At 34.0% G+C, this 10,262-nt stretch overlaps 2 protein-coding genes across 2 annotated transcripts; one reads left to right on the forward strand and one right to left on the reverse strand.

Annotated features, from left to right (window-relative positions):
• The first annotated feature begins 944 nt into the window (after window positions 1–944).
• On the forward strand, window positions 945–8,601 carry LOC105638555 (Tetratricopeptide repeat (TPR)-like superfamily protein). The gene is made up of 12 exons (XM_012222383.4): window positions 945–1,511; window positions 1,601–1,742; window positions 1,875–1,991; window positions 2,152–2,653; window positions 3,043–3,081; window positions 3,172–3,293; window positions 3,881–4,027; window positions 4,243–4,332; window positions 4,442–4,566; window positions 6,130–6,335; window positions 7,817–7,941; window positions 8,055–8,601. Exons 1-12 carry the CDS (start codon window positions 1,147–1,149, stop codon window positions 8,241–8,243), a joined length of 2,169 nt encoding a protein of 722 aa, XP_012077773.1. The 5' UTR covers window positions 945–1,146; the 3' UTR covers window positions 8,244–8,601.
• A 22-nt stretch (window positions 8,602–8,623) lies between these two features.
• NDHN (NADH dehydrogenase-like complex N) lies at window positions 8,624–9,909 on the reverse strand. Its single transcript, XM_012222370.4, has 4 exons — window positions 9,356–9,909; window positions 9,168–9,284; window positions 9,007–9,092; window positions 8,624–8,893 (listed from the first exon to the last, which is right to left on the reverse strand). The coding sequence occupies exons 1-4, from the start codon at window positions 9,752–9,754 to the stop codon at window positions 8,824–8,826; spliced, it is 672 nt and encodes a 223-aa protein (XP_012077760.1). The 5' UTR covers window positions 9,755–9,909; the 3' UTR covers window positions 8,624–8,823.
• Window positions 9,910–10,262: the final 353 nt, after the last annotated feature.

A 10,262-nucleotide genomic window follows, 5' to 3' on the forward strand; every position in this document is an offset into this window, starting at 1 on the left:
TGAAAATATTTAAGATATGAGGGTGTGAAATTGGAAGATGCAGAGAAGGTTTTGGTGCTTTTGATGCTGAGAATGTTATGCTCGTGATTGGAAGAGATGTAGCTGGGAATATTTTAGATCTTTCACTCCACTTTAATGCAAAAACCCTTAAAAACGGAGGAAAGGACTATATGAGTAGACGGAGTTAGACCTCTGTGGGGCTACTTTGTGAATTTGGTAAAACTTTAGGGATGAAATGGTAGTTTCCTTATAATAATTTGATAGGGTTTTGCTCTTTTGTATTAAGAATTTTTCAAAAAAATTAAAGATTTTTTACCATTCGACAGTTAATTCAAACAACAGTCAACTGTATTTTGAAAGAAACTTTAATTATTGAACCCGGTTTTGGAAATCTTTATTGCACGGAAATATTTGGAAATTCTTTAAAAATGTTTGGGCACCATTTCTGTAAATTAAATAATTTAAAAATATATTTTTCCTTTCGAATATACTTTGCATAAATTAAAAATTTTCATAAACTCATTTTTCTAATTAAAATAAATATAAATTTACAAAATATATATTTTGTATGAGTATAAAATTTATAATTCTTTTAGATATAATTTCTCTATGTTTTTCATATTTACACATTTCTCTCATATTTCCATTTTCTATACTTAAAAATAAATACTTAAAAAAAAAAAAATACTGTTTTCCATTTTTGTTTCCACAATTTGGCGCTTCCACACTTCGGTTTCCGGACAACATCCGTTAAACCTAAAGATATATGTAAAAAAAAAAAAAAAAGGCACATATAGCTCAATGTAAAGACCACATATATAAAAATTTATTTATTTATTTGAAAAATAAAAAAATTCATTCACTTGAAAATAAAAAGTCCGAGTAAAAAAATTTCCATAAATTTAATTTTGAATTTGGTTGAACGAATTTGAAAATTTTCCTTTTTGTTTTTCAAGGGAAAAAAGGGTCAAACTTTAATTTGATTGTAAACTTAATTAGAATATGATTAAACACAATTAAAAAAGTTAAAATCTTGTTACTGGGGGATATTTGAAAACGAAACAAATGAGAAGAATCAAAATTGAAAACCAAATTCAGCTTCTCTGGTGATTCAAGCAACCAATTGATGCCAGCAAGAACTTGAAGATGGAAGCAGTAGCAGAGGGGTTATGGGGATTGGCAGATAACGAGGAGAAAAAGGGAGAGATAGGTAAGGCTGTGAAATGCCTTGAAGCTTTATGTCAAAGCCAGGTCTCATTCTTACCTATAATCGAAGTCAAAACTCGTCATCGCATCGCAACTCTTCTGCTTAAGCATTCTCACAATGTAAATGAAGCTAAGTCCCATCTTGAACGCTCCCAATTGCTTCTCAAGTCGATCCCTTCTTGTTTTGAATTGAAATGTCGCACTTATAGCTTACTGAGTCAGTGTTATCATTTGGTTGGTGCCATTCCTCCTCAAAAACAGATTCTTCATAAGGCTCTCGACCTAACTGCTACTACTTTTCCTGAGTATGTATACACATGTTATGTTGCAGTTGTTTTGTTTGTTCTCGTGTTTTTCCACTCACTCAGTTGTTCTTTTTGAAATTGAAAATTAGGGTTTCAGTTAGTTTATGGACCTGCAACTTCAATTCCCAGATGGCTAATGCTTTAATTATTGAAGGGGATTATCATTCTGCTATCTCTAGTTTGGAATCTGGTTATGCTTGTGCTACTCAAATTCGCTATCCAGAATTACAGGTTTGTAGCCCTTCAATTTAGTGGAGTAGAGGAAATGGATCCATGTATAATACCCATATGCTGTTTTATGTTTTTATTTGACTCCTTTATTTGTGTATCTGTTGTTGTCTGAATTTTATGGTGTCTTTTCAGATGTTCTTTGCAACTTCTGTTCTACATGTGCACCTAATGCAATGGTATGATGATAATTTAGTTCATTCTGCTCTAACTAGATGTGATCAGCTTTGGGATTCTTTGGGTCCTGAAAGAGTAAGCCTGCAACGTTGTTTTTAAATTCGATTTTTTGTTTTATTTTCCTTCTTTACAACCATTTTCTTGCTTGTTAACGAAGTGTTTGCTTGAGTTCAGTGGATTATGGATTAAACTTAATCTCTGTTTACTCATAGTTGTTTATTTTTATCTCTTAAAGAGAGACCAATGCTTAGGTTTGCTTTTCTACAACGAGCTCCTTCACATATTCTATCAACTTCGGATCTGTGATTTCAAGAATGCCACTCAACATGTTGACAAGTTGGATGCTGCTATGAAGGCTGACTTACAGAAAATACGTGAAGTGCAGCGCCTAAACAATGAACTCAATGCCTTAAATCAAAGCCTTTCCAGGCCGGACTTGCCTAACAGAGATAGGTCATTACTTTCTTCGAAGCATGCTCAAATTCAACAGCAACTTACAAAAATGAATAAGTCCACATCATTTCCGGACCAATCTCTGGAACCTGCATACTTTGGAAATGCAAGGCGGTCAGTACAAGATAAGCTAGTGCTGGCACCACCTCCTATTGATGGAGAGTGGTTGCCAAAAAGTGCTGTCTATGCTCTTGTTGATCTTATGTCGGTCATATTTGGCCGTCCACGAGGACTTTTTAAGGAGTGTGCCAAGCGCATTCAATCTGGAATGCAAACTATTCAAGGTTGTCTTTAAATAAGGGAAACTTTTTGTTTCTTTTCGCATCTCTTGGATTTCAGTTACATTCTATGAAGTAATCATGTAGCTATTATCTGCTTCAGCTCTTATCTCTCTGGTACCCACACCTCCGCTCTTGTAACTCTACTAAAGCTAGTTCAAAGTGTCAAACCTTATATTGTTAGATTGAACTGCAGAGTTCTAATAATTTTTGAATTGACTATTCGAAGTATCAATTCCTTTAGTTACATTAGCTGTGATCTGCGTCAACTCTTATCCCTTAAAATTTGCCAGATCTGCTCAAGCATTCAACATTGGCAGGCTCATAGGCACATGACACTATAATCTAGTTCAAAACCTTATTTGAAAAACTGATGCTTACATTTTTCCTTGCAGTGGAGCTGGTGAAGCTTGGAATAACTGATGGTGTTAGAGGTTTACTTCATCTTCTCATGACGCCTATATTAGTATGGTTTCAGTTACTTATGTTACTTACATAAGCTTTCTGGAATTTTGATGTTGCAGAAGTGGATTTGCGTCACTCTGCCATTTGGATGGCTGGCGTGCATTTAATGCTATTAATGCAGTTTCTTGAAAACAAAGTGGCAATGGAGCTCACACGGTCTGAATTTGTTGAAGCACAAGAGGTAAGTGGTGAATCCTGTATGATTTTCTCTTTGTGCATGTTAAATCAAAGATCTTAGAATGTTGTTCTCACATACAGTAATATTGACAGTTCCTTTTCTTATCTTTTTAAGCCTTTTGAGTTCATAGAATTTTATCTGGAATATGAGACACGTCTAGCAAATCTGATAATTGATTTCAGGTCACTTGAACTGAGGCCTCTGTGGAGTTTGAGATCCCTGAGCTTTACACTGTTGCACAATTGATTATGAATATACATTAAACCTATTTCTGTACAATTGTTTTAAGAAATAAAGTTCTGTATAATCAATTACCATCGGCATGAATTTTGATCGACTTCTTGATACTGTACAAAAGGGAATTTTCTCCGTCATTCTCTACAGGGCATTCAAATGCTTCTTTAAATAAATAATTGCAGTTTCACTATTAATAAATCACAAACAGATTAACTGAATTTCAACCTATCTCCTCTATACTGTACTGAAATTTTGTTTTGTCTGCTCTTAGGCTGTCAAGTCTTTCAGCTCTAACAAAGCTACAGTATTTGGCGGTATTTTATGGAATTAAATAATACAACCTTTTGTTTTAGGCACTCATGCAAATGAGAGATTGGTTCGTTCGCTTTCCTACAATTCTTCAGGCTTGTGAGAGCATTATTGAGATGCTCAGAGGGCAATATGCTCATTCTGTTGGCTGTTATAGTGAAGCAGCTTTTCATTATATTGAAGCATCAAAGGTTTGCTTCTTTAATTTCCCCATACAACTAATAACAGAATGCAAATACTAGTCAGTTTGCAAGTTTTTTGTTTTTAACAATGCTTAAGGGGACATTCTGACCACTGTATTATTTTCACTAATAATCTGTAGAAGCTACTTGCAGTATGTATAAGTGGTTATTCTGTTTAGCAAGTGGATGCTATATAACGTTCCATATATTGTTTGTGTGTTTAGCTAACAGAGAACAAATCAGTCCAAGCTATGTGCCAAATCTATGCAGCTGTCTCTTACTTCTGTGTTGGTGATGCTGAATCATTATCACAGGTTGAATATCTCCCTTGTTCTTGGACATTGAGTTCTCTTGATAACTGATAATTCCGTTTCAAGTTATAGAAAGTTTCTTCAGTATTATTATGATGTACTTTCCATGCAGGCTCTTGATTTGATTGGACCAATTTACAGAATGAAGGATTCTTTTGTTGGAGTTCGTGAGCAATCAAGTGTCCTTTTTGCTTATGGCCTTTTATTGATGAGGCAGGATGAGTACGAAGAAGCAAGGTATATACTTAAGATCTTATTAGTTCACTTTGGTTCTAAGCTAGAAGGTGCTTGACTATCGTATGGGTGTAAATTCATCCAACAGTGGTTTCAACAGCTTTTATAGTGTCCGTTCTCCCTATGCATTTGCAGTCACTCAAGTAATAGTTGTAACATTATATATATACTAAACGGAAACCAAATCTACTGTTCATAGAACAGTGATTTGGCTTCCTTGCCCTTATGAACAGTAGATTTGGCTACCTTGCCCTCAGAAAGTCACAATATTGCTATATCAAGCACTCATTTGTTGTCAAGCACTCATTGGTAGTAGATTTGATTTCCTCGCGAAAGTCACAATATTACTACATCAAGCACTCATTTGTCGTCAAGCACGCATTGGTCGTATTTTTCTACAATAAACACTACTCCCACCTCCAGCATAACTATTATTATTTTCTGCAATTATTATTTTGTTATAGCTATAAATGCCAAGCCTTAATTTTATAATTTGTTGATACACTTCTCGTTTATATATAATTATGTTGTAACTATATCATAATAATTATAACAAAAGTCATTATAAGACTCTTAATCAGTTTTTATTCCACAATAATTTAATTTTTTTTCCATTCCAAAAAATTTGTTTATGCTAAGAGTAAAAATTTATGAAAGCTAATTTATAAATTATTAAAAATTATATTACTTAGCATATAGAATTTGAGAAATTTACAACCAAAAAAAAAAAAAATCTTTCCGTAAATTCAATAGAAGTTATTGAAAAAAAGGATGAAAAAAAATTATTAAAATGTGAATTTTTTTATATCCATAACAAAATTTTAATATTAAAGATTAAAAATAAACATGTGAGAACATAATGTGACACAAAAATATAACGGTCCACATAAAATAAATTTAAAGCTTTAATATGATCATTTTTTCTTCTATTATTAATTAAAAATGTTATTCTACCACATTCCTATTAGTTTTACATGTATTTATGAAATAAATTTTATACTAATAAAATAGGATTTTTAAGAAAGAAAAAGAAAATACAATTTTATATAAATAAAATATATTTTTTATATAAAAAATTAATAAAAACTAGAGTTAAAACGAATGAAAATATAGTAGTAGTCCCACAACGAAGTGCGGATATTTTGCTTGTTCTTATTATTGAGCAACTGTGTTTTTACCTTCTGAATTATTCTTAATATTGCAATGTTTTCTTTTTGAAAAAAAAAAAAAAACATTGCAAGTCTTTACCCTTTTCTCTAGCGAGTACTGGACTTCATTTTCACTCTTTATCCACAGTATAATAGACCTAGAAGTGACATTGAAGACAAAAATGGTCACTCCCTTGTTTAGCATATGGCCCATAGTGCATAAGCTATGAAGTTTTGACTGGATGCTTCTAGAATTTAATTGGAGCTATTCTTTCTTAATGAGACACAAAAAGGAAATGAAAATGATAAGATAAAAAGGTATAAAATAAGTTAAAGAACTGATTTCTGTGCTGCGGATGAAGATAACTGTGGAATCTTCCCCCCTCTCACTTTTGCTAAAAGAACAGATTTCATGCAGAGCTCGGCTGGCCAAAGGCTTGCAGATTGCACATAATAGCATGGGGAACCTTCAACTTATATCACAATTTTTAACAATCCTTGGACATTTGGCACTTGCCTTGCATGATACTGTACAAGCCAGAGAGATTTTGAGATCCTCCCTTACATTGGCAAAGAAGCTTTATGATATCCCAACTCAGATCTGGGTGCTATCTGTTCTGACAGGTATGGATCACGCCCTTGAACATTTTCTCACTACTTGGTCTACTATTCTACTTAGCTGCCATGTATATTAAATGTTTGTCATGACCCAATAATGTGGCAGAGAGACCGCCAGTGATTATTTGTATAAGTAGTGTCCACATGTTCATAATGTTTGCTGTTTCCTTTTTATTTTCGTATACATTTTCTGTACTTAGTATGTAATAAGATGGCAATTAATGGCTGTTTTGAGTGATATGTGCTTCAAAGGCAGTGCAGCTTTACTTTCTTCTAGCCTGGATCAAGATCAGTCTGGGGGATGTCATCAATGATGGTGGGACTGATCTAAGGATCCATTTGAGATTTGATGTGAAACCGGAAAAACAAAATTTCTAGTTTTTGGTTCATTTCGGAAAATTAGTCAATGAAAAATATTTTATTGATTACTATGACCGCATATTACCTCTATGGGTAATTCTATGGGGAAGTGATCGAAATTCTGATTTTACGGTTTTGGAATGAAAAACTGTCTCACTGGCTCTAGTATTCACTGGCTTTCAAGGAATGGAATATTATCAAGCACCCTTCACTATTTCGGATAGTATTTATGGTTCTATTTTATTATTCTGTTGAATATGATTAGCAGTATGGGGAATTCAAAATAGAAAATTTTCATTTTTTGTTTAGTTGTTTAGAATTTTGAATTTCTTCTGCTTTTCTTTCTCTTATGATATTAAGAGTGCTGTGCTGCCCCGACTCCAAACTACATGTTTTTTAACTAAGCGGATTGAATCTTCATTCTAACAAAAAAAAATACCGCATCGAACAGGAAACTATGTCATTTTCCTTGAAAAGGACTTTTTGTTTTTGAAACAGAAACATGCTTCTGATTTTTACGAGCTGCATCAAAAGGAAAGAAATTTATACGGAATTTCGCATAGCCATACAAAACTTGTCTATTGACCATTGTTAATCATTTTTCAGCACAGACTGTTAACAAGGATTTGTTGCCAATGGCAACCATGATTTATCTTTTTGTGTGTAAATTTTTCTCCATGCAACTATAAATAGACAATATGAAGCTCTTATAACTTTTAAGACCAAACATTTCAGTCTTAAAACAACAATCATTCCATTCAATGCATTTCAAATACCGATTTTGAAGGGTGGTTTTTTTTGTTTTTTTTTTTTTTTTTTTTTTTTTTTGTGCTAATGAATTACAGGAAGAAATATCTTCCCCTTTTCTTTTTCTTTTTCAGTTAAAAAAATATAGTCAGTTAAGTAGAGGCTAATATTCAAGATTCATTAGCCATACAAATTATTATAATTCATAATTTTGCCCATCAAATACAAGAACTACCTGGATTTTTTTTTTTCTTTGGTACATTGGAAAATTTACCTGGTATGTTCTGAAGGTGTTGTTGCCTTAGTCTGTGATTCTGTGGAGTTTTTTCAGAACTACTGGTGCATATCTGATCTGGCATATGCTGCCTTTTCTCTTACAGATTTGTACCAAGGATTAGGTGAGGTTGGAAACCAAATGGAGAATGAGGAATATCGAAAGAAGAAGTCTGATGAACTGCAAAAGAAACTTTCTGATGCACATTCTTCCATTCATCACATTGAACTGGTAGGATAATTTGTTTTACTCCTAAAGTTTTGGCCTTTTGGTATACACGTTGACATCTAAGGAATCACTTGTGGTTCGTACTCACAAGCACTTTTCATGTATTCTCTAAACAGATTGACAAAGTAAAAATCGAGGTTAAGCAATTTCAGGAGTTTGACATCAAGCGTGCCATGGCAAATCAATCCATGAGAGTCAATCTAGACATTCCAGAATCTGTTGGTTTGTCTACTCCATTACCAAATTCTTCATCATCAAAACTACTAGATTTGGATAATCGAAGACGTGGGAAGAGAAGAATTTAGTTTCCAAGTTTTAGGCTTCTGTACATATATGTATTTTGGCGGGTAAAATAGAATGTAGGACATTTGAAGCTTAGACAAGGTCGAGATCGGTGCTGCAAATTAGATCAATAAGATTCGTAGATTGTTCCAGCAATATAGAACTTCCTTAGCGTTACTGTTGTTGTATAGATTGAAGTAAGAAATTTGTATCCTATTGCTCTTGCCACAAGGCTGTTGTTTAGGGATTGGCAACTATTTTATGACTTTATATATGTTAGTGGAAGCACGCATTTTGATGCCTGGACAGCTTTGGACTGGATGGTCAAGTTTGTAAAATGACACTGAATTGATATTTAATTTCTACGGATGCATGGTCAAACTATGTAACTGAATACATGTACTTAAGGAATCAAATAATTATATGATTGATATATAAATGGGTTATGCATTGGCAATTGTTAACCCCTTTACAATGTTGTGGAAGTTGCAGGACACTAGTATGATTCATACAAGTTCATCTTTTTCTCCAAAATTGCAGGATAGGCCTTTGACTTAAAGGGAAAGATTGCAGCTGAGCAACAAGGTCAACAATGCTGGCATATTATGTTTCAGGCTTCATTTCTGGAGTAAGCCCTGCAATTTCTTTGAGTGGTTTCCACACAAACTTTCTCCTGCACATTACACTGGATTGATAAATATACTTGTGATAGCAGGCAAACAAATCAATTTGATACATGGGCAGAAATTTTTGCAGGAAAATAATCATTAGAAAGGAAACTTTTACCAGTTTCCACATTCAGCTATGACCCTGACTTTAGGTCGAAGCGACGGAAGCAATGCCAGAAACTGCAGTTCAGCCTTGGACAGAACCTGCGCCAGAAACTATTCAGGTTCCAACTAATTAATAAATATTTGGCCTGCATGATTTATACTGAAAGAACTGACCTTAGCTTCAATTATCCAGACTACAAGTCCTTTGGCATCTGGGGGCAAAGCAGCGAGTCTATAATCAACTTCCGGTGGAAAGTACCACCTAGCTATGGGCTGCTTCCCTAGATGCGCCTGTAAAAGCAAGAGCTCTATCAGAAGATTGCTCCTTTGTGACTGAAAGGAGTAAATTTGAACAGACTTACAGGGCAAACAGGATGAATCTTGGTAAGGGTGGTTTCGGGATCGCCGAGGCCACGAGCAGAGAGGTCTAGAAAGTAGTAGCCTTGGTACCTTAAACGGTTAAGGTAACGACCCTCATAGCCACCCTCATGAGGGCTATAAATAGCAAGGGCTTTATGCTCTTCCACATCTGATAGCCAACGTCCTAGATCAAACTTAAGTAAATCACCTCCTATAAAATCCTCTATTCCTATACCACTGCATTTCACTACCCTAATCCCAGTTCTCCCGCGGGTAGTCCATGCTTCTCCTCCGGTCGGCAACATTATGTTTCTCTTTATTCCAGCTATTCTTGTTGTTGGGTTGTGGAGATTTACAAAGCTTGGTGAGCCTAAACGTTGGAAGCAGGTGGCTGCAGCCATTTTTTCTTGTTTTGTTTGTTTAAATTTTTGCAGAGGGAAAAGAAAAGTAGTGAACAATGTTTTTTAAAGTATGGACTTTTAAAGTTGGATGGTCGAGAAACAAGATAAGATGGTTAATAGGAATCATATATAGCTGAGAAATGCGTTACAAGAGGACAAAAATTTTTCAATCGCCAAATCTGCAAGCAATAGAGTTGTTGGCCAATTTCACTGGAATTATTTTATTTATTATTACGTCATGTTAATTATTTTATGGAAAAACATTTGAGGTTGTAAAACTCAACATTTGTTGTAGTTATTAACGAACCTCAAGGGCCATGTCATAAGTACCCATTATGTCTGAACACATAATTGAATTTAGAAATTATGTACAATTTTTTTCAAAAATCATTTTTTTTTTTTTTTACAATTTAACCCCCTTCCCGTTAACTTGCACCAAAAGAATAAAAAATCTTTTTTTATAATAATAAATATTTTTCAAACTAAATATTTAATATAATACCTATTT

Source organism: Jatropha curcas, chromosome 9 (assembly GCF_041381405.1).
Source record: "Jatropha curcas cultivar XTBG-Jc1 chromosome 9, XTBG_Jcur_1.0, whole genome shotgun sequence".
NCBI classification, from domain to species: domain Eukaryota; kingdom Viridiplantae; phylum Streptophyta; class Magnoliopsida; order Malpighiales; family Euphorbiaceae; genus Jatropha; species Jatropha curcas.

Bases quoted from the DNA above. Each gene is read 5' to 3' on its own strand.
- LOC105638555 (XM_012222383.4), top strand. From the start codon at position 1,147: ATGGAAGCAGTAGCAGAGGGGTTATGGGGATTGGCAGATAACGAGGAG. The intron at 1,992-2,151 runs GTAAGCCTGCAA...TATCTCTTAAAG, and splicing joins ATTCTTTGGGTCCTGAAAGA to AGAGACCAATGCTTAGGTTT. The intron at 6,336-7,816 runs GTATGGATCACG...TTTCTCTTACAG, and splicing joins GGTGCTATCTGTTCTGACAG to ATTTGTACCAAGGATTAGGT.
- NDHN (XM_012222370.4), bottom strand. From the start codon at position 9,754: ATGGCTGCAGCCACCTGCTTCCAACGTTTAGGCTCACCAAGCTTTGTA. The intron at 9,093-9,167 runs GTCAGTTCTTTC...TTTCTGGCGCAG, and splicing joins TCTGGATAATTGAAGCTAAG to GTTCTGTCCAAGGCTGAACT. The intron at 8,894-9,006 runs GTAAAAGTTTCC...TGTAATGTGCAG, and splicing joins ATAGCTGAATGTGGAAACTG to GAGAAAGTTTGTGTGGAAAC.